Source organism: Motacilla alba, chromosome Z (assembly GCF_015832195.1).
Source record: "Motacilla alba alba isolate MOTALB_02 chromosome Z, Motacilla_alba_V1.0_pri, whole genome shotgun sequence".
Taxonomy (NCBI): Eukaryota; Metazoa; Chordata; class Aves; order Passeriformes; family Motacillidae; genus Motacilla; species Motacilla alba.
This window is the reverse complement of record NC_052046.1, coordinates 9,179,712-9,203,791: the sequence shown is the minus strand read 5'-3', so window position 1 is coordinate 9,203,791 and position 24,080 is coordinate 9,179,712. Positions and strand designations below refer to the sequence as shown.

The 24,080-nt window shown below is 41.2% G+C and overlaps 1 protein-coding gene across 15 annotated transcripts in view; it reads right to left on the bottom strand.

Annotated features, from left to right (window-relative positions):
- The window catches only part of UNC13B (unc-13 homolog B), a 207,563-nt gene that overhangs the window by 44,853 nt on the left and 138,630 nt on the right, over positions 1-24,080 (bottom strand). For 9 of the 15 annotated variants that reach the window (XM_038125518.1, XM_038125519.1, XM_038125521.1 and 6 more), the window contains 9 exons: positions 16,128-16,297; positions 15,146-15,261; positions 13,154-13,317; positions 10,982-11,132; positions 9,932-10,000; positions 7,589-7,678; positions 6,024-6,158; positions 5,087-5,220; positions 4,093-4,178 (listed from right to left, as the gene is read on the bottom strand). In XM_038125518.1, coding sequence (XP_037981446.1) covers positions 4,093-4,178; positions 5,087-5,220; positions 6,024-6,158; positions 7,589-7,678; positions 9,932-10,000; positions 10,982-11,132; positions 13,154-13,317; positions 15,146-15,261; positions 16,128-16,297 — 1,115 coding nt within the window. Of the gene's footprint in view, positions 1-1,234; positions 1,271-4,092; positions 4,179-5,086; positions 5,221-6,023; positions 6,159-7,588; positions 7,679-9,931; positions 10,001-10,981; positions 11,133-13,153; positions 13,318-15,145; positions 15,262-16,127; positions 16,298-24,080 lie in introns of all 15 variants that reach the window. The other 6 variants (XM_038125517.1, XM_038125512.1, XM_038125516.1 and 3 more) reach the window with 1 other exon arrangement.

Here is a 24,080-nt window from a genome sequence, read left to right as displayed (position 1 = left end):
CCTGCCTGCCAAGTCTACTCAGTCTCTTTTCCTATCAGAAATGTTTCCAATTTGCAGCTCTCCTAATACTGATGTGTCCAAACTAAGACGAAATGTTGCTGTCAAGGATGACGTTGATTTTCTATTTCTGTCTCTTAAGGTGTTCCTAGCAAAGGAAGAGCAGAAGCCTCGTGACAGAGGTTTCAGGGAGGTCAATGAGAAAACTACTACCTACAGTTAGTGTGCTAACAGAGAGGCTGTCCAGCTGCTTGAGCACTGGGCAGTGTCCCGGGGTGGAGCCAACTGTATAGTTTGGAAAATCATCCTCTACCCTACAGTGATTCCAGGGTAACATAAGCCTGCCAACCAAGTCTGGGACATGTGTATCTAATCTGTTTTACTCTTGGGCTGATGGGGAACAAGGGACACTTCTCAAAGACCCAGAAAACAGGGAAATGCTGGGTCTGCTGTGCATGGTGTCTTGAGTAGCCACTGCTTCAGGCGAGAGAGAAAACAAGTGGGGTAGATCCTGGAGATTCCGCTGTGCCTCAGACACTGAGTCTCCTTTGGACAGCCAAAGGCATAATATCCAGCAGTCAAGCACACACTACGGTCGTGGCTACTGCTACCAGCTGCTGATTTATACAGAGAATAGGTGTTTCAATTTTATGATACAACATTTTACATAATAGTAATCTAACTCTTCAGAAGGTGCAAAGGACACACTGTTGCAGCATTCACAGGCTAGCATGAATTCCAGGTCCAAATCCCTCAACATTCAAGGTATAAATTAGAATTTATGCACTGTCCTGCAAAGGCTGCATGGTGCATATGGGGGTAAACTCCAGTTTATAGGAGATAGGCATGATGGGGAGAAGAAAAACTCAGGCAGCCAGGCACTGCTTTCCAGCTCAGAGAAGCCATCTCCTACTTGAACCTCCCAAGTCTCTTCCACAGTCTCTGCCTACTGGAGAGCAGCGTGGAAGCATCAGGCTGGAAGGAGGGAGGGGGCAACTTCACGCAGCCAGGTCTGATCTCCTCCTCCAAAGTCTCCTTACAGCACATGCCCTCCATTTCTACAGCAGCAGTATGGTCTTTCAAGTATTCTCTGCAGGTCTGTTTATTGCTGGCATAAAAACTACAGAACTCTAGAGCTAGTGGTACATACTACATCCAAAATGCTAAAACTACAGGAAACAAATGAAAGTCTTTGTCTACTCTCAGCTACAAGCTCCATCAAGGAGCATGAACTTACCACTTGGTGAGGTGAATGAGCTCATGTTATCCAGAACTTAGGAACAGAACATAAAGGAAAACACCATGAAGAAAATTAGGGGCAAGTCCAAAAAATAGATTAGCTTTTGTTGCAGAGCTCCTGATCTCAGAGTAGACAAGAAATGTACCCAGGATTATGCCACGAACGAGAAAAGGAATATGAAACTCTTGGTGCAGGTTAACTGGTAGAAAAACCAGCAGCTGAACCTGAGAAATGACAGAGCCAAGAACTGAGGCTGGCAAATCTAATTATCATCCTACACATCATTTAATCAGTTTCCTTTAATCCCTTTTTCCCTAGTTAAAAAAAAAATGCAGTGAGCTAATGCAATCATCTGTATTTAAAATGTATGTAGTAAGGCCTGTAATTGAATTATTGAAGAGCTTGTTCTAAAGGTTATCTTCACAAGTTTCTGGAGAGCAAAGCAGTGTGAGGAATCACACTTGCCTCAAATAGAATTCTGCACCCTAAGCATTTCTTGAATATATATTTGAGACACATCCTAACACAAACTCTATCACTGTTCAACCCTCCTGCAGAACTTGAACAGTTAAGACTACAAATAAATTAGCTTGCAGTTTTTAGATTTTTTCTCAAAATGCAAAATCCCTGTCCACCAGCTGCATTTGTATCAATTTTTGTCACCAAAAAATATTCTGAAGAGGGATGCTCTTTTCAGCAAGTATTTACTATGCACTGAGGAACTCATGGCTGAAAGCAATGCTTGTCTTAAGAAGCTCACAAATGACCAGAAGGATATCAGGAAAAGGTAAAACAAGCCCAGAGTCATCAGTGGGGACATGGTACGAGACATGAACAGATAAAACCTGGGAGACCAAGCTAATCTGGGCACTGGCAACCAAATAAAGAAAAAAATTTCCTGCCCTCTTTAACAGTCATACAGCTGCACTTTGGATGCAACAGGGAAAGGGAGTCTTAGGAAGGTGAGCAACAAGATCTGGAGACAAGCAATTGCAATTCTCACTGCTGCAGACAAAGGAGGAAGACAGGCCACTTTTAACATGTAGGAGAGCAAATTGCACTATAAATTCCTGAAGGAGAGCACACAGGAGTAGAAAGAACCATAGAGTGGCTTAGGTTGGAAGGGACTGTAAAGATCATGTCATTCCAACCCCCTGCCACAGGCAGGCACACTTTCCACTAGACCAGGTTGCTCCAAGCCCCATGCAACCTGGCCTTCAACACAGCGAGGGATGGGCAAAACCAGCTTCTCTGGGCAACCTGTGCCAGTGCCTCACCACCCTCACAGGGAAGAACTTTATCCTAATACCTAATTTCATTCTATTCTCTTTCCGTTTGAAGCCATTCCCCCTTGTCCTGTCACTATACATTCTTGTAAAAAGCCCCTCTCCATTGTTCTTGTAGGCTCCCTTCAGGTACCCCAGGTAGGTCACCCCGAAGGCTGAACAAATGCAATTCTCTCAGTCTTTCTTCATAGGAGAGGTGTTCCATCCCTCCTAGACAAACGAGGACAAAATTGGAAGCTAAAATGGTTTGCAGAAGCAAACGGTTCCTAGGGAAAGAGAACATGAAATTATCACTATTGCCTTATCTCTAACACATGAGCAAGCAGTGACAGTCACTACAGAAGAGACTCTTCAACACAGTTGGTAGGTCACAGTCCTTCCCAGTGTCTGTTCTTACATGAGCTTGACCTCACAAGACAAAGGCACTGTGGGGTACGAGTATATGTAAGAAGCTTCTAACACAGAATTGAGAACATTTCATCCAGCCCTGAAACATGTCAGATTCAAGCCTTCACCTGGCAAAGAGTGTCTCCCCACAGCAAAGTCTCTGCATCTGTTGCACTGACAGAGATTAATAAAATAAATGGAGTCAATCTTTTTCACCTACAGAGCAACCTCAGAGACTGTTTCCAAAGAACAAAATGCAGGCAGCTGTCTTACTGGCAGCATTTTTTTCCTAGCAATCTGAAGAGTCTAATTGGCTGTCACTCCTGTGCGTTCAGATCAAAGTGGGGACAAGTGGATTGAGCAAAATTTTGTGTGTGGCCAAAAGCAGTAGCTTGACTTTGGTTTGGAATATAAATACAGCTAGCACACCGCAGACAGCACTGGCACTTCTGTTTTATCACAGTCTCACCTTATGAATGATCTATAAAGCCCAACCCAGCAGAGACAGTGGGAGCTGAATACTCTCTGAAACTTGTGAAAAGTTGGTGAGATTGCGAAAATCAACATATAGAACTAAAATCAAGTTCAGAAATCAACCATCAGAAGAGTACAGCAAGAAGAAGAATTCCTTTCTGGACATTTGCTGGGATTTTCATGCCTAACTCATTTTCAGAAACAGTAAAACTTCCTCCTTACTAGGAGATGGAATTATGCAAAGACTAATTGGAAATTAAGATGTCTGCAGCAGGAATTATTATAACAGCATCTTTCTGCCAATGGCTTAGACAACCTGTGTTGTATTATCCAGGGAACTAGAGCCATGGCACAACCCAGACTCCACCAACTTCTCCAACCCTTTCTACAACAGCACAATGGAAGATGAAGCTGCTGCTGGCTGCTGATCCAAGAGATCATAACTTCTAGGCCAAAGGGAACTTCTAATTTCAAACTAGCTGGGATGTCAATGAACGGCTTGCAACACAGCCTGACATGGAGGTCTACAGCTTATGCAGATCTCAGCCTCAGTTCTGACACATAAACCAGCTGTGCATGAACAAAGCACTAAAAATCCCTGCTCCAATCAGTGATGCTACTCATGAGCTTAAGCCTCATTTTCACCAAACAGATGGAGAACAAGAGACCAGCAACAAGGCAGCCAACAGCAATGAGACATTCTCTTACCTTCCATGGCATATTTCATATCCTGGGCAAAAAGACTCCACATCACCTCTGCGCTGATCTTCCCAACTGCAAGCTCCTGAGGAAACCTGAGGGGACATTTGGAAAAGGTTTTGGCATATGTCAAAGAAAAGGGCTCTTCTTTATTTATCTCTGAGCTATGCTACAAGCTGAAAAGCTCAACCTTACAGACGCTTCCTTGACCCTAATGGACCAGGTGAAACTTAGAGATTATGAACTAGACTCTGTGGCACAGATTAAGCAAACCAAAAAATTTGTTTAACTCTAGAAGACAGGTCCTGCATATCTTTCCTAGAAGAGGAGCATACAGTCATTCTGAGAATCTGATCTCTACTCCCTTGCACCTTTTTCCCCTTCCTTGTCCATTTTTTTCTTTCTCCTTTTTGAGGGTTGCTAGGCTGACAGGTGACTGCTAATCATGTTAGATCAATGATGATTAGGGCACAATCCAGGTCTTTGTGTGTAATACCTTGTAGCATCTCTGTCTCTCTCTGCCCTGTGGGACTGTAGGAGGGGTATCCACCAGTTAAACAGACCCATTTCAGGGTGCTTTCCAATGCTACACAAACTCCACCCAGTGCAATCTCCCAGGGCTGCATTGAACACCACGCTCCTTAGCCACAGTGTAAGGCACCACAGCACTAGTGTGTGCATTAAATGTGCACCCCAGAACTGCTCAACGTCAGAAAAAACCAAAAGAACTCTCACCCCAGTTTCAGGTGCCTCCCTGAGTTCAGGATTGTAATAATCAGGGTGTTTGTGCTCGAACGCCATCGTAACTGAACCTTTTGAAACTCTTCCATCCCAATCAAAAAGTTATTTATATAGACAGAGACAGATAAGACAGAAAGACAGACAGACAAGATAAGTACTTCTATAAATGCACAAGTGACAGAAGAGATAGAAAGCAGTTTAACAAATAAAGCAGAGCAGACACAGACTAGCATCAGCCAAACATGACACGGAGGATTCTTACTGATTCAGGACTGGAGTATAAGAATTCTTGTCCTCTTCTATGATGGAAACTATCAAAGTGATGAGCTTGGGCCAGAAATCAAGGTTTCTGATGCTGGGGCCCTGTTCCTCAGCAGGAAGGTCCTGAGTTTTGTTCTGAGAAGGAAGCCATTGCAAAACCAGCATAAAATGTAAGGGCAAAGAAAAAGCTGGCAAATGCAGATCACCATGCAAACTCCAAGTACACCTGTGGACCCTCTCTTCCAAAGAGCTTGAAATTATTAATGACTGCTGGCAACTTATCTGATCTAATGCAAAACACAGCAACACGCCAAACCGCATTGCTAACTGGTGACCTCAAACCCAGCTAATCCCTGTTTTGTCATCTACCACACCAGGAGCAGGCCAGGCTCCAGGAGACCTGCTGAGACATCATTTGCCCTAAGTCTACTCCAAATACTTGCTCTTTAGGCACCTGGTTGGTGACTGTATCCTTGTTGACATGCTGTGTGTGCGTTACTACAGAGAGACCAGTGGAGCTCTCAAGCGTTTGAGAAGAGTTTGTGTCTAGAGGCACCTCTTAAACCCAGGGCAGGATACTGGGTGCCTGAAAACAAGGCAAAATCTCACTGCTTGAGGTTTACATATGCTAATGACAGTTTCCTTGAACAGCCTACATTTGTTGTAATTGGCTTCTGCTCACTCAAAGCTACATCAAACCTTCCCTTCACGAATAAATGCTGAGGCTGGCAAAACACATGATAATTAGTTAGTGTAAAACAATTATCATCTTCCCCTTACTAATTAGAGCTCATTAATTGATTACAAATTTTGTGCATTCAGAAGATAACAAGTCACGTAACTTTGTTTGTGCTGGCTTTTTGTATTAATTAGTACTCTTGTTATTATCTTAAGAAAATCAGAAAAATTCAATTTCTGCCTGCTTATCAGCTACTTACAGGATCTGTCTGGTACTCCCGACTGTACAGCTCATGACAGTTGTTGAAAATGTACTCATAGGTGGAATTGAGGCAAGCTTTTACACAGTCCTTCACCACCTGGCTAGCTCGAGGTGGACTCTGCAGCTCTTGGACCTGGCAAGGGGACAACAAAGAGAGTCAAACAAAGCATGGTTCATAAATCAAACAGGGAAAGGACACATCACTGTTATGGAAACCACTCAAGGCTTAGTGGATCTGCTTTCATCAACTTGTGACCTGAAACCACAAATGGGTCACTCTCCACAGGCATAAAAAAGCAGTGACAACACTCCCCACAGGACTATTTGAAGCATAAAAAGAGATTTTGATGTGCCAAGGAAGATTCCCCAGAACAGACAGATCATGTGGCTCAATAAGTGTAAAATCTGAGCCAAACACACAATTTCTGCTGAATTTATAGGACTTCGTTACAAAGCCTGTAGGCAATCTTCCCCAGCACTGGAAGAATGTGCAACAGACCAGCAGAGCAGTTTACATCTGATCTGCAAAGTCTTGCCAAAGACCATTCGTCTGCCTTTAAATACAAAAAACTTTCATTAAGGACATCTTTCATCACAAGCTTTATTGAATTTTAAAGCAACCAGAATCATTAGGGACATGCCAACTGATATGCCTTCTCCTCTTGCAACAGCAGCTGTATTCATTATTTTATTGTTACACTATTTTAACAAAATGCTGCAGAGGTCCTTTAAACTAGACAGGCAATCGTGACCCTGCAAATACAACTATAACCTGTCAATTCTGATATTTTCAGTACCTCTAAACTTTTCAAAGTATCTCTATAAATCAAGCTTACAACAGAGACAGACTGTCTGAATGAATAGTCTTAAAATAAACATCTAAGTCATCATTTACACTAGGGCTTAGGAGTAAAATTTTAAGTGCTTCCCAAATTAAACACTTGCTTTGTTTTTGACAAGATCAAAGTTTTTAAGTGCCATGTACTAACCAACAATATTAGGTTGTAATCTTTTAAAAAAAGTTTAGAAGCCAAAAATCGGCAATATAAAATAATCTCATTACACATTGCTAGAGCAATAAACTTAACTATGAAACCAGCACATTAGCATTCGTAACAACTCTCCTGGATCTCTACTGAGAGATATTATCCCATTTTAGTATCTCATCCTCCACAAGAGAAACTCTAAAATATTTACTAGATAGTGAAAAACCTTCCTAATGTTATTAAAAAAGCAAATTATCTTCCCAAAACTAGACAATTCTCTTTATTCTTCTTCCTCCTCATTTTTTTTTCTGTTTTTTTGCAAGGGAGGGTGGGAGAGTGTTGTGCCATTTTTATGACTGAAGAATAATAGGGGAAAAGCAATTTACATCTTCATAATGCAAAATCAGAAAAGTAAAGACAAAATGTGGATGTTTACACATGGTCAGCAGATTGTTTCCATTTTCCTTAAGTGTCTGAAGAAAAACAACATGAAACAATGGTTTGAAAATGGAAAATCAACTCCTGGGGGAAAAAAAAACTGCAGAGATGCCATTCCCATCCCCACCCATATCCCTACCTTCATCCTGAAAAAAGTGATGCTGGTCAGCAAATCCACTGTAGATTTCAGGTCCTGCAGCCGCTCACGGCTGCTGGCTGGGAAGTTATTCTGTTGACAGAAAAGGGAAATCCTGTTCAAAAGCACAGTCACATCCATGCAAGGCTTCAAGCATGTGCTAAATAAGGAAACTGTCTTGGAAACATTTCCTGCTCAAGAAGCTTGTACCAGTCAAAACAATGCTCAATAAATAAGGCCTTTTTGCTGCAGAAGCTTATCTGTTTGCTTAATTAAATGGCTTCTCATACAAATGTAAAGTCTGTGGATGCCAGGAGACTGACAGCCCTTGGTGGCAGGAAAGTCTCCTTGGCTGTAGAAGAGGCAGGCTGGGAACAGCCTCACCACTGGCAGCCCTGGCCTTTTGCCTGAGGTTATGTGAGACCTTTCCTTTCTGAATTCAACGCTCCATGTTTTGGCTTCTCTTCCAAGATGCCAAGGGGTGTGGTGTATTCAACACCTCTCCAGAGAAGTAAACAAGATCAAGAAGGAAAAATTAGCACTGTTCCCATAAGATGGTACTGGAACGAGCTAGAACCCTGTGAGATGCCATATGTAAATACATATGCTGAATGCAGCTAGCTGCTTCTTGCACAAAACTCTTCCCTTTCCAGTCTCAGGCACTGTGCCCTTTCCAACATTCCCACTGTCTCCTGTGGACCTGTGTCCTTTAACAGTATTCATGTTCTTCAGCATGCTCTTACATTCAAGCTGATGGGATTGGTTTTACTGCAAGTAAAACAGCAGGAGCAATCTCCTCTTCACATAGTCTCTTCATATTTGCACGTTCAAAAATTATTAGATATGAAGGTGAAAAGAGTAGAAGGACCAGTTTCACTTTTGACTGAGGACTTGCAGAAAAATATGCTTTCTCTTGACATTAGTAATTGAGTATTACTGAAGTTCAGCTAACTACCGCAGGCAATTTGATGCTTTTTGCAGTCATTTGTAGATGGTCCTTCTCAGACAACTCTCATTTTAAAAGTTAAGCTGTCCACACATGGGTTCTCTGGAACTCAGGGTATTTACCAAAATCATAGACTTCCATGGGTAAAGACCTAAATACAAACCATTTGAAGAATATAAATCACCATCTCCTGTTTGGAAAGCTGCAAATTGACACCTTTTCTTTCAGAACTTTACCTGCCCTTTAGGGTCTTAAAATAATTACTAAATGCTCCCATAACGCTTCAGCCATTTCTCCAAATGGCTAACGTCAATTAGATTACACCTAAATTATTTAAACTACACAAATCTTTCCTGCTCCTTTATGTAAGATCTTACTTGTCTGTGCACATTCAATTGCATTAGCCACCAAAAAGCAGCTTTTGCTGAACACCGAGCAAACAAAAAAGGCAGTACTGCTACAGATTCCTATTGTCATGGGTTGATAATTTTCCCTCTGCTACTCTGTAGATCAGTTGCTTCTATTTAGACCTTCTCTTTCTAGTAATGTAGCTTTAGAATAGCTCTTCACACAATATTCCTTTTATCTTCTTTTGCACCTTTCCCCTTTTCCTTTTTTTTTTTTGTCTTCCTAATGCACTTCTCTTTATCTTCTTGTGTTTTTCTCCTCTATACATTTTTCTGTGTTTCAGGCAAATGCTAAAATCAGAAATGGATAACTAAATAAAATAGAAGCCCACATTTTGCCACCATTTTCAAAATTTTCAATGAATTAGTCACTGATTGAAATAATATAGCAAGGAATTTAAGGGAAAAAAACAGCCAAGTCACATGATAAGATAATACTGACTCAGGAATAGCAAGGAAAGAAAGTGGAGGGTTTATGAAGCTTGTTGGACTAATGCTAACATCTGAAACTCATCTCTTCACAATCTGCTGAAGTGGGGGGAATCTCAAACCTGATCATACATCATGATTTGAGTTTGCCAAACCTTAAATAAGTGACAACATGGTGCTCTAAAATATTTCTGTCATAGTAGGGGAGAACAAGTCTGTTTTCCCTTTTTAGATGATACCTGAAGTAGCTGATAAGAGTAATTTAAATTATTTTATCCAATCCAACTTGGATTGGAAACTTCTGGGGAAGTATCAGAGATAAGCACAGTTCACAATGCTCTAATTATTTCAGAAGTCCTGAGCAAATTACAATGGAAGAAAAAAACAAGGTCGAAGTTTGATCCATGAGCAAAACAGAATGGTACATCTGAGCAGCAAGCTTGTCAGGACAATTCCTTAAGTCATAAACTATGCAAGAAGTTAGAAATGTAAGAGAACTCCAAATGATGTGTTTCCACTCTACCCACCAGAATACCTGAAAGGATTCTGTTTATTCCCACTCACCCTGTACATTGAGAGATCAATCCGAAGTGAATTATGAAGCTGATCCAGAAGCTTTACAAATCGTTCTTTCTGTTGAGAAGAAAGCACCAATAAACATTCACATATCACCAGTGTCCAATCCATGTTCAGAGTAAGCAGCAAAATATCAGGTAATCAGTGTCAGATCCCATGAGAGCAGGAGAAAGCAGTATAGATACATGGCATTGTGCAAACAGTATTTTCTTTCAATTCTTGGATTTACTTTGAAACTGTAATTATTTCTGAAGTCTGTGAAACATCACTACTGTCAGAAAAAACACTCCATTACTCTGAAGTAGAGGCAGATCAGAAACCATTCTGACTTTCCATCTGCAATTTACACTAAACTTGTATTTGAGAGAAAATACTTATTCAGAGATGAATAAATTACGGGCAGAAAAGGGTCTAATTCACAGCAATGATACAGCTCTGTGATCTTATCTAGATAAGTGACAAGTACTACAGGCTTCTTGTGACATAACTACTTGAGGTCAGGTCTCTCCACTGAATTCTGATTTGGCATTGTGAACACTCCTCAATCTATTAATAAATTCTCAGTCGGATGGGAAGCATGAGCTTTTGCAAATACTCTTCCAGCATGCTCCACAAATTATATAAAAAACATTTTAACCATTAAGGGGATAGACTTCTTTTGTGGTGGTGCTTTTTTTCTCCTAAAGCAGTTGCTGTTTTTAAATACAAAGTTCTGAAATTACCATATCACACAGTATATTTTACCAAAAGCACTAACATGCAGAGTTAGTATTGTTTGCTCATTCCATACCATCTGTGCTCCATTGCAATGTGAACACAAAGAATCAACATCACAATGCATGACACTGATTGATACCTGAAATGTGTGATGATAAACACAATAAACCCATGGTCTTTGTCTGGTATAAGAGTTCCACTGCTTCGAATTCCTCACAAATTTAATGTTCTTTAAACAGAACAAGTTATTTACTCAAGTGTGGAAGCACTGTAGCAAATTAAAGAAGTCCAATTACAACATCACCAAACACACAAACCTACCCCAAAATTGGAGGCTGCAAAGCGGTCCGAAGCAGACACATTTGTGGAGGCAGTGGTGTGTGCATAATAAGCATTGATATTGGCAAGTAAGGTGCTCATCACAGCTGGCACGCCTGGGCACATGTATTTAGAGGAGAGACATGCAAAATGCCTGCAAAAGGACAGTGATGCAAGTCATTCTAGTCTCTTGTGCAGCAGGACTTGACTTTATCCCTTTAATAGACCCCTTGTACTGGCAGGCACCATCAACAGATGGAAGTTACGTTTCATCACTTTATAGAAATCCAGCATCTCAGAGCTTTTATTTAGAAAGGTGCTATCTAGACAACAGCTCAAAACGAAGAGAAATCCCTTCACTGCAGCCATTTCCAGATCACAAAACAGCTTCTCAGCCATTTGCTGCTGACAGTACGTGACTTAGTGACGCCCTGGGTCCTGATGCCAATTCCTAGAACCAAGCCTGACACAAGGAAATCGAAACAATTTGCTGCTGCTTGAGGCAGACACAGGTTCGGAGGTGTCATGAGGTGGCAGCAGCTGCTGGAAAGCATTAATGGCCAGTGAGAGTACACACTAGTATTTCTGTGCTGCGCTGATATTACTGATATGATATTTCTGTGCTGCACTGATTCCTTATGGCTAACCCATTCAGCCTGCAAGAAGTGTGCACATTCATTTGCATTTTCCCGTTCTCTCATTAAATGCAGGGAACCCTCCTCCAGGAAATCTCAGAATTATGCTAGGAGCATCCAGGCTTGTGAAATGATTAAAAAAATTTTGAAAATCTGTTAGTCCAAAAAAAAAATTTAAAAATCGGAGCTTAAGAGGTCTTCTATTACGGGAAATGGCAAGTTCATTTCAAGAGGCAGAAGAGATGGGCCATTTTTATGCAGAAATACTCACTGAGAAATCTAATCTAATCTGGGAACCCCTTTACAAATGTAACTTTCTCCCTGAGGGACTCATAGAATGACAGAACAGTTTGGGTTGGAGGGACCTTTAAAGCTCATCTAGTCCAACCTCTCCAGTGATCAGGGACCCACTGCTCCAACCACACCAGGCTGCTCAAAATCCCATTCAACGTAACCTTGAACACTTCCATGTTATGTAGGACATCTACCACCTCCCTGGGCAGCCTAGCCTATTCATCCACTGTTTCTCCACCCTCACTGTAAAAGATTTTGTCCTTTTATCTATCCCAAATCTAACCTCTTCAAGTTTAAAACCATGCTTGTTACTTAACACTTACAACTGGTCATTTAGGCACTGGGTAAATACAAGCACATGAAATGGCTTCATTTCGCTTTAAGAAGAGAAGCTGTGAGGAATGGGGATCTAATCAGAGAGGCTTTGACCTTCATCCTTGGAAATTTTTCACATCCCTGAGCAGCCTAGTCCAACTTTCAAGTTAGCCCTGCTATAAGCAGTGACTAGACCTCCAGAGAAACCTGCCAATTCTCTTCCATTTTGGCTTAAATCAACAGGCAGAAAAGCTGCTTGCAAGGTGATATAAGTACAGCTCATAACTCATCTAAGGACCCATAACCCGAAACTTTTAGCTTCTAATGTGAAAAAGTTCACTTTTGTCTGCATTTTATATTACATTTGAAATAAGAAATGAGCTAAGTAGAGCAATACTAGTCTTTAAGAGGAAGAATAATCCCAAATCCAAGTAAAAGTATAGTGACAAGGAAAAGGTTCTTTGAAGATACAGAACTGCATTAACCCAGCTCCAAGGAGGACAAATCAGTGGCACCATTACTCAAACTTCCTGGAAGTGCTATCAGCAGCACCTGGGAAATTAGTCTCTTCAAAGAACTGTAACATTTGCCACAACAGACATATACGAAAAATGCTTCCACAAAAACTCATCCCTTCTCATATCATCAGAAACCTTCAGTGGGAACCTTGAGCAACACCTTTTTAACAGAAGAGTTCTCAGAGAGATTGGAGAGTCTCAAAACACAAATGGCAGATAATAATTTTTAGACTTTGAGGACACCAGTGATTCAAAGACAGGAAGTCTCTTCCCATTCACAGTAAGACCCATAAGGAGCAGCTGCCACTGCCAAGCTTTCCACTATCGATACACTTCATCTGCTAAACAGTGAGAGCTACATCAATCAGTTACACCAATTATCTGCACTAAGGAACACAGGAAATGCATCTTACGTCATGGCCTGGTATATTGACTCAATGCCATAACGCATTGCAAATTCATCCACAATCTCTTGGGCTGTCTCATCAAAATAAACCTTCCATGCATCATCTCCTTTGGCATCAGGGATCTTCACCACCCCATTCCCTTGCACATCTGTGAGATGGTGAAAGAGATTCTGAAAAACAAAACAAGGGCAAGTTTGTATGTGAGGCTGCTGAAGCCGCTAAAGAAGATTCATGAAGAGCATGGAACTGCTGATGTGGTGGCACTATCACAAATTTCTTTGTTCTCCTCCTCTTTTCCCCCCCTGCCCACTCTGTACTTTCTGCTTTTACCTTCTTTTCTTCTTGAACAAATCTCATAGCTGAATTTTTCACATGCATACCTACAACTTTACCCAGTAGACAATGTGAATGATACAGAAGAGTGCTTCAGTGCACTGAAACCACAGACTAATTAGTTTTCCTAAAACCTACGCATTTCTGTCCTTATCATGAAAATGCCTTAATATGGACAAGCTACTTAAACTAGCTGATGTTACAGCTCTGTATCACCATTGTAATTATTATTATTATACAGAACAGTCCCAACATTTCTTTTCCTGAAAAGGATACCCTTAATATCACCCCTAAAAACAAGACACTTGCATTATTATTATTCAACATAACCTTTCACTTTATCTAACACTGCAAAAGTTTTCAGCTATCATTGCTATGCAGAAATTGCACATTCAGCTCAGTGGGCTTCTCAATAATCCTCAAATTCATGTCACTTACAGGTTCATCAGCCTTTCAGAGAGTGGCTCCCTACAGTAAGTGACACAGAAGTCTAACAATCTCATTAGTAGCTAGAGGACTCTGCTTTACAGTACTATTTTTCCTGATTATATTATTCTTGCTGCAAATCATCTTCATTTTAGAATATACAAAAGAAAAAAGTGATAGTTAAAAAGATATCTATTTGCAAAAAAAAAAAAAAAAAAAAAAAAAAGCAGGAAGTGAATATGCATGTTCAAAGGACAAAACCAAAACAGCTTACCAAATAGCAGCCATCACTAAAATGAAAAATGGTAAGTATGTATTGAAGGATACAACACAGCCTACTTTCTGAGCTTCATATTTATCTTACAGAGAGTTCCCTGGTAAGGACAGAAGACCCACAGAGCTCCTCCAGCTCAGTGGCTGGATAAATAAGCTATTCCTGTAGATGAACATTCCTCTCAGTGATACAACTGTCCTTCTCTGTGTAAGATGAATTTGCTTAACCCTCACTGACCTCAGAATATTCTTGTATACAGGGCTCTGACTACTCTTCCTTATTCAGGCACTTTTAAGGCTGACCCTGCTGCCTGCCTTTTCTTTGACACAGACAGACTGGGCATCTCTCCAAGACAGGGTTTTCCCTTTAGTCTTTCTTGCAAGTCATTTTTGGATTTCTCCCAACTTCTGCAGCACTGCCTGTCTAGCTCAGTCCATCCTGAGACAGATCAGTATCCAGAAACCTCAGGTTAATTTTCTGTTCCCCAACAGTTGTTCATAACTACACACCACTGCAGCAGCACAAAAGAATTTATACCACCAATACCTGCATCACTCAACAGCCCAAGACAGAGACTTTTCCCTCAATCAGAACTTACTCATAATGCATTTTAGTATGCTTCCTCTAAAGAAAGACAGAGATACAGTACATATTGCAAACATCACTCAAGGAAATTCACAGGTTTCTCCACCTCAAACTCATCATGGACTCTGAGTGGAACCAAAGCCTGATCTCTGATAGTAGCACAGCTGTGGCAGTGGGACACGCTGAGCCAGCCAGTCCCCAGTGTTGGAGACACAGCTCAAAGCTGCCTTTGCCTCCCTGACAGATGTGAGTTTGATGATTACCACTGCATGGCAGGGTAAAGAAAGCTAACCTAGGGGAAGGAGGAACATTTCAAGGAAATGAAAGACAGAAAATTGCTTTTTCAATAGTCAGAATGAACAGATATTCACACTTCTTACCTCATGAAGGCAAGTGTACTGAACATGATACGGAGCCACTTTCTCCTCGCCTTTAATCTCCACACTGATTTGCAGGCGAATAGCCCCGGACACTGCAGACTTATCTGTTCGCTTCTCTAGAAGGCAAACCATCAGCAATTATATGCACTGTTCATGTTCAGAGCACAGCCATCTCAGGGTGACAACACTGGCAAAAGAAACTGCTGGAACCTTGGGCTGAGTCACCGCAGTGAAGATTTTCTCTTTTCTTTCAAAACATTGAATAATACTAAGTAGACATGAGCAAAGCAACTGCCATGATACACCCTCAATATGACACATTTAATTAGAACTATGCACATTTTTGGATGTAAGACACCCTTTCTTCCAGCAAATGTGCTACAGGGTCTTGGATTCAGTCAACTGAACTAGAACCACCAAGGACACATTCCTTTTCTGAGAACATGGCTGACTGATATGCAATTTGTCCCTAACTCCACCATAGCCCTGAATTCCTGTGAACTGCTGGAAGAATATTTTGGATCTCCTAGGAGATGACAGGTTCACAGTGCCTGTCAACTCAGCACCATCTGGTTGCTCGCTGGTACTTTCTAGAACAGTCACTGGAAAAGGTCTCAACAACTTGCCAGCCCAGTGCAGCGCACCTGAAGCTCTTACAGACTGGTAAAATGCTTGTGTTGACACCAAAAAAAAGAACACAGGACAGTGTGTCTCCAGCAAAGGCAGAATAGAGTCTTGCTCCAAGAATTTCTTCCACTGTATTTTTAAATAGCTGACAAAGAAAAAACATCAACTTTCTGGCACATGGCACTCCATTTCAATTGGGATCAGCTTTGCAGCTGCTCTGCCGCAGCATCATATACCCTTGAACCCATGTAAGCTTTTTTCCCCTTTCTTGTAAATTGTCCATATGCATCCAAGTGCTCTCAAACATTCCCAAAACAACACCATAACACATATTCAGGCATAAGGCCCTGCTCACCAAGGTTGTACCACACATCCATTTCTCCGCTCAGAGTGCGAACTTCAATGATTGTTTGCCCCAGGAAATCATCTGACTCGCGTTTCAGCCTCTGCTTGACACGAGACTTGATGTCATCATCTTCGTCCCACACTCGCACCTTGATCCGGTCAGAGGAATTATGGCACTCACTGCAAACAAGAGAAAATGTAATTTTAAGAGTGTGCAATGCAGCCAACATTTATGTGCTCTGTACTGCTCTTGACCCACCCCTCAACATCAGAGAGATGTATTCGTAAAGTGTAAACAATGTGTATTTATTCAAAAGTGGAGTGTCTGATATGAACTGCACAACACCTTGTTGGTGCACTCTAAATGCTCCTGTGACATGGCAGATACTCCAAATGCATGCTGAATGACAACCCTGACCCAACCTCAAACACCAACTTCTGACTTCCTGAGCAGCTGTGACTCTGCTGCTTGTCCTCACTCTCAGCAGCAGCTCACAGAACTTGGGAATTCTCTTCACAGCTGCTGGTTTTGCTGTGAAGCCCACAGAAGCCAGGGGATAGCTAGGCTGGCTAATGCCAGCACACACCCCCGCAAAAAATGACAATCATCATCTAACTGGTTTCAACAGCTCTCACCATCAACGACCTCCTGTTCAGCTGTAGGCTGTAAGGGTTGCCTGTCTTTATGCAGTTTCTAGGTTAGCACAGTGAAGACCTGTGACAAACACCCTTTGAGCTGGTTTCTAACAAAGGCTAAATAGTTCAGGTGGAGGTAGATCTCTTTCTTCAAGACAGCCACAAAGCAGTAGTGTGGCAATGCATAATAAATTGCAATCAGATGATACACCACAGTGCCTGAGGGGAACGGGTGTGATACAGTAGTTACAGCATTGGTATTTAATTACTAGAATTGATTCTGCCTATTATTCACAGCTTAGACTGATACTTTGTGCTCTGGGCAGATCAATAAAGACATTTCCATTAAAAGAAACAGTTTACTGTTTGATGAATCAGCACCCTCCAGTTTAATGCACAGACAGGATTTAAAGACTCCCCCCTTTTTCAGGTGTTTCAGATACCTTCTGTATATCCAAACAGGCTCTTGGATGTCAGAAGTGGGCAGAATTGTATTATAACAGCTCTGCTCATTTACAGAGCATACAATAAAGCAATTTGAATGCTCATATGAGACCATGACAAGGGTGATTACTCACCATAACCACTACAAATGTCTACCCTCAAGCAAATAAAACCTATGAAAACAGGCAACTGCTGCTGAAGGCCTGTTTTCCAGCCTTTTTAACATTAACATGCTGCATCTGTTGCTAAGCAACAGGGAGAAAGAAGAAATGGGTCAGAAGAGCTCTGCTAAGCCTGGTCAATAGGATGTGGCAGTGGCTGGTTATGAGCATGCTCTCTGCCAAGAAACCATCTGGGCTCTTACTGCCACCATTGTGATTCAGCACAATGTTTAACAGACATCCATGCAGCTCCTACTGATTTTTCCAGTAGAGGGGAATAGCTGGGCATTATATGGACAAGGTTAAAGGCAATTCCATGCAGCTCAGATCAGAGGCAGAGCACATCACTGTTCCCTGCCTTTACTGTGCAATCAAATCTGTATTTAGAGTTCAGAATAAAAGAGGTTCAATGTTTGTCTCCCATATTCACTCTCCTCTTCCTCCTCCTTTACTTCCTCCTCCTTTACTTCAAGAATGTCTTCCCAACAAAACCATGCAAACAAGCGTTCACAAGCAGGGAACGGTTGGAATTGCTGCTCTTTGTAGGTCTCAAATTTATCCGAGTGCTTTACCATGTCTGCCAGCAATACAGCCTAAGCATGTAAAAGAAATCCTCTTTTCCTGACACAGTGCACTACTGTACAGCCTAGCAGTATTGTAGAGGCTCAGTGTTCAGAAATGCATGGGTGCCTCAAAACACAACTGAGACACAGAGCCATTTACCAAGCATCCATAAGTTAACTCCTGACTTCTTCAGACAGAAGATGACAGCTCTTTGCTAAGACCACTTCAGTCTTTTTTATTTGCTTCCAATTGTCTTTCCTTAAGGAAAACGTTCACTGTTGAAACCTAAATCTAACTTAAGCAGCCTCACACACATCATGCCCTGCTCCTGAGGTGGCTGACTATCATCCTTCATGGAAAGACAGCAGCATAACTCACTGCAACATCCTACAGGAAGCCTTCCAATGGCATTTACTGAGCTACTAAAGCTTCTATTTTACCACACCTTTCCTTGTTGTTTTGAAGAGATGGTTCACCTTGCTTTCTTTGTGCTGGTGCCATGCCAGAGAGTGAACTTTACCACTTGCTTACTGCAGCTGAAAGCCTTGAGCTGGTAGCTTACCATCAAAAGGTTAAGTCTGTAGAACCATAGTCCTTGATTTGGTGAAGCAACACAGCTGTGTCAAAACCAGTTCACTTTTCAGTGAGCACCTTAAAACACATTCATGAATGTTGGAAGACTTGGGCTTGCTGACAGGAAAGAATTTTCTAATTAATGATAAATAGCTTCCAATTTGCGACAGTGACACGACTGCATAAGACTGTGGCTTACAAGCTCGGCTGCTAGAAGCTCTCCCCATCATTAATACAGGAGCTGGCATATTTCTTAAGATGTCTGCCCCACTTCTTGTTATGTTTTTATGAAGCTTGATTTCACTGTGTGCACAAATATGTCTGTCCACCCTCCTACAGCGGAGCTCTCACAGCTTTTCCCAAGAGGATGCAGAGAAAAGAAACACTCTATGACCCCACCAAAAGGAAGAAATTACCAAATGCTTTCAGGTCCATTTCAGAGATCAAGAGAATGGAAACCAGGTTTGCTATGTACATGGCTCAAACCCTTTATTTTCTACCCATATTGTCTCAGTGTTTGGAGTGGTGCCATTTTCATAAAAGCACCTACTTTTACACTTCAAGCTACCAAATGAAGTAACATTTTCCAGAAACAGCATACAAAATCTAAAAGAAAAATTAAAATCAGATTTTTTTTTTCCATTAAGATTTTCTGCCTTAAGCCAGTTCTTGCTGCACTGGAAGCAGCTGAGCCTGGTTATGCTGACTTACTCAGTATCCCACTCTCTACCTCGATCTATTTTGCCACATTCCCCTTTAGTCTTACACAGCACCAAAGCCCCAGCACCCACACACGTCCCCTGCACTGTCAATATTTGGGTCTCTTCCCATGCCCAGCTGAGGGGAAGCACGAGAGCACACGAAGCTGTGGTTAATTCTGGTCTGCTCACACAGTGACATGCCCACACACATAGTAATTAGTATATTGGTGGCTAAACAGAACAAGCAACTGTTGAATTTACACTATAGTTCCTCCCACAAAGTTAGTAATTTGTATCCCTCTAATGTAGCTCCAACTTCTGAAAAAAAAAATTGTAGGAAATGATTCTTAGTTCTGAGATCTCTGCCAGTCTGTAAAGGCTGGGCCAGATGGGCTTGGATGATGTCAGGGGTCTGGGACAGGTCATTGACTGTGCCTCATCTCCTTCAAAATGTGGAAAGAAAGAAAAAGGAGAAGTGTCAAAAAATGAGCAGAATACTACTTCTGAGCCAATGATTCATTCTTTGAAACAAAAACCCCAACAATATTTGTGCTGAATTTGCTAATTTTAGCCTGTAGAGTTGACAGGCTAATAAAGACAAAACACAACACGTAGGTTTATGCAACAACAGACAAGGAAAGTAAAAGACCAGAGGAAGCAACAATATTTTGCAGATTTTAACATAGGTCAGTCAGGCCCAGAATTAAGTAGTTTTATTTTATTTTGGGGTTTTTTTTTGGTATTGAACCAAAAGTATTTATGGTTCAAAAGTCGTCTGTGCATTCATATTCTGCGAGCAGTTTCCTTCCTGCTGACACAGTTCCAAAGAAGGGTCTGTAAAGTTCCACATGTGCAGGGGATATTTCATACAATGGTAGAGATAGAGAAAGAAGAAAGTGTAGAGCTGCTTGCAGAAATAATGGATGAGAGTACCAGAGGTGGGAAAATGCAAAAGAGAGAACAGATCAGCAAGATTTTAGGACCTGTGATCATTTGAAGAGTACAATTCTGCTTCTGAGGAGCAAAGTCTAAAAAAAGGTAGTGATTTTGTGGAAAATGAGAGAGGAAGCAGTAGTTGTAGCAACCAGTACGTGAAAGACCAGTAAAAAGTTGCAACAACATACAGAGGAGGAGCAGAAAAAAAGTTATTTTGGGAAATGGTACAACTGAAAAAGCAGGAGGATTCGAATGTGGTTCAAATGAAGTGTCAAAACATTGCAGGGTCCAATTGGCAGCTCAGTTGTGGCCAACTGCAGCGAGAATGGAAGGCAAAAACTTCTCAGAAGAGGCTCATTTTTAAATGATGACAAGACTCCTCTTTTAGGGAGAAAAAAGGACAGTGGAGAAAATACCTAAGGCAAAATCAGAGTGGAAAGAGAACGAAGGAAAATCCTCAGTACTTTTTAAGTTAAGCATGACAGCACAATAATATGCCCTGAGAGCCCGCTGTTGCTGTCTAAGAACAAAGAAATGAGTTTTCACTTCTTACTATCATGAACCTTTTTTCTTAGGAGAACAAGTACAATCATTTGCTGTTACCCAATGTTACAACACCAACTTACAAATTAATGGTGCAGCTCTTCTAACTACAAAGAGCAGATAAAGTGATTCTGCATTTTACATCACTAGCTACATTAACTCAGCTTTCCAGCTGGTGCTTGCCACGAGGCATCAGGTCTGCATTCAGATTTAAGTCTTATGCTAGTAACTGAGCAGGGGAACAAGTGAGATTTTATCAGAGTGCCAGTTTCAGTATATGCAGTACCCGGAGATTAAAGAAAGCAAGACAAACTGGATGGCCTCTGCCACACAGTGAAGGGAGTCTAAGGGGGGAAAGTTACAATTGTTATAAACACAGTGATCTCAGAAGGGGAAGTCTAAAATACAGCTCTGGAACAGCACATATAAACACAGAGATAACTGAAAGGTGTTGAGCTTGACAACTTGCTCAGCAGCTAAAAGGAAAAATCTGAGACCAAACAGAAGCCTTTGGATAACCAGCCAGTGGTTAGTTGAGAGTAGCACCATTCCCAAAGGATTAACAGGTATGTATATCATGTGGGCTCTGAACAGTAAAATATTTGCTGTCTGCTAGCAGGAGGCCCTGCATTCATTTTAACTCAGTTATTCTTCTGCAGTGAGAAAGAATAAACATGCCTCTTGCAACCTGTTCAGAGACAATGTAATCTGTTCCAGGCAAATGACTTCACACCCACCACTCAAAGCTTCAAACACAGCTGTACTCAGACCATACAACCTAAAGGGGATATTACTGTAAAATGAACAAGTAATTTTGCACCTACGCCAGAAAGAACAGTTACATTTAGTACTCACAGTCTTTAAAGACTATGGCATTCCCTGAACAAAAGGTATGGACAAGCAGACTCCAAACAACCCCAGAGCTATCCCTTTAAAACTGAAATTGCCCTGTGGTCAGCTTTATCCTCCTAAGCACTGTCTCCTACTGTAACCCATGCAAAACCATGCTCAGCTCAGCCTTTGCAGAAAAAAAAAGATTCCAGGAACCCTGTAATTTCCACTGACAGTCTAAAAAATGTCTAAATGGGGAATTACTGTCTTGTTTTAATTGCACTGAATATGGCAAAAATAGCTTCCTTCTAATATTACTGGACTGCTTCCTAAGGAAACAAGAGTTATGCAGACTTGTTATGAAAGCTTTTATGTTCCAATAGGTTTTGTGAAAAAAACAAAACAATAGCTAGATTGAGAAGAGAAACCCATACCAGCTGCTGTCCCTGGAAAGCTTGCAGCCAGCTGGTTCTCATGGACCAACCACTACAGACACCTCAGAATCCAGCTGCAGGCAGGACACATGCTGCCTTCTGTCCAGCCAGAGCTACAGGCAAGACAAGACAGCTGAGGGCATGGGGAGAAAAGTACACAGCAAATGGAGGAGGACATCTATAAGCCTGCCTCATCACAACTAGAGGAAAGAAATCAGGATTTACTGCAGGAGGAAAGGGGATGTAAATCCAAGGAAAGCAGGGTTTCCTCAGTGCATGTTCACAGAACATTATGCTACAGCAGTGGCTGGAGTTCCCCACCAAGCTTCCTGCTGCCAAGCACCACATATGCAGAGCCTGCATCAAGCCTGCAACACTTTGAACAGAGCAGAAAAATCAACACCTTATGTTTTCAAAGGTCTTCAAACGCTGATGAAATATACAAAAATCTCTCCATAACAACCTATTTCCTAAAGCTATAGATGTAAATATACAAAGAGATGATTTTCAGAAAGAAACAGCCTGCAAATTGCTTGCTCAGGCAACATGAATACACTGCAAGAACTGGTGATTAATCAAAGCAGATGCCTACAGCTACACAGGCTAGTAATGACCTAAAAAGCACTTATAATGGAAACCCAAAGCATTTTGAACTTTGCCTTTTCCTACAATATGATTCTAAATCTGGACTTTAGAATTGGGTCAAACCTACCACTTCTTTTTTTTTTTTTTTTCAGAAAATACATGGAAAATGAATAAAGCCACTTTTAGGGAGAGATATTTAACTTCATATACTTTTCTATCAATCACTGTAAATAAGCACAAACACCCCTATTTAAAATACCAGAGACATAAACATTTTCAAACCTATCTAAACTGTTTTTAATAAACTTCACTGAGCTTGTAGAAAGAATTGTATCACTAATTTGTACAATGTGTGCCTTCACTCATGCCATGGTTATAATAACAGTGTTATGATTTTAACGACTGATGCACACAGATTTCTGGCTCTACATTCAACCTTTGAAAACACACTGGAGTAGTGATCACACAGAAGGCACTAGGCACCATATGAACATCAGCAACAAACAAGTCCACCAAGCCAGCACTACTGACACACACATTAGTAACTGCCCTGACCTCTCTACTTACACATCTTGCTCCTTTTTAATTGTTTAACCATTCTGAACATCAAAGCTTTCTTATGTCTACTGCAAGGCTTTCAGGAACTACCAGCACACCTTTCTCTCACTACAAGAAATTAACCTCATTTCAAGAATCAAAGACACCTCCCCATCCAACCCCCTAAAATTTGACAATCTCTTGATTGACCTGACAATCTCTTCTAAAAAAGCCTGGTATGTAATGGGTATTTTTGGCCTGAATGTGTTGATTTAAATTTCCATTTGATTATGGGTTAGAAAATTTTAGAACCTAAAGAGCTGTAAGCTTCAAAAAGATCCATAAATGCAAAATAGAAACACAGGTGTCTAAAAAACTGGTGCTGCACATGCTTCTAAATTACTCTCTCCTCAGCCAGCAGAAGGTGAGCTTTGACATCTACTAATGAAACAACACACTGATTGCAGTACTGAATGCTCTCCAGCCATCAGGGTGGAATCTGTGCTCATTCCCTTCATCTCCTCCTGCTTTTCCAAGGCAAGGAAGGCAACCACCACAGGCAAGACAGCAAGTAGCATCAACTCTAATGCCCAAGAGAATGTTATCTGCTGAATCACAGACATGGCTATTAAGGCTAAACAGTGTCACCGTAAAAATGGTGACATTTATCACACTCTGCTATCTATTTTTAAACAGAGTATTTGCTGAGGCTCCTAAAATTAGAAGGGAGCACACTGCAAAAACCATGGTAACTACTTGGTGTGGTAAATCAAGGTCCCTAAGGCTCCCACACAGACTTGCTGCTATTGTGACTGGAGGTATCCAAATGGCACCTAAGCATTCTTACTACTTAGCAAGCAGAAATGTTACCTTGGATTAAACTGAGAATAAATCCACGGGCTTACTCACTCAAAATAGCAGTAGGATTTTTCTGACATTAATGAGAAGCTCAAAACTGCTTAAAAATAATTTTGTTTCTACTGTACCTTGTAAAGACAAATATGAAAAGTCTTTACAA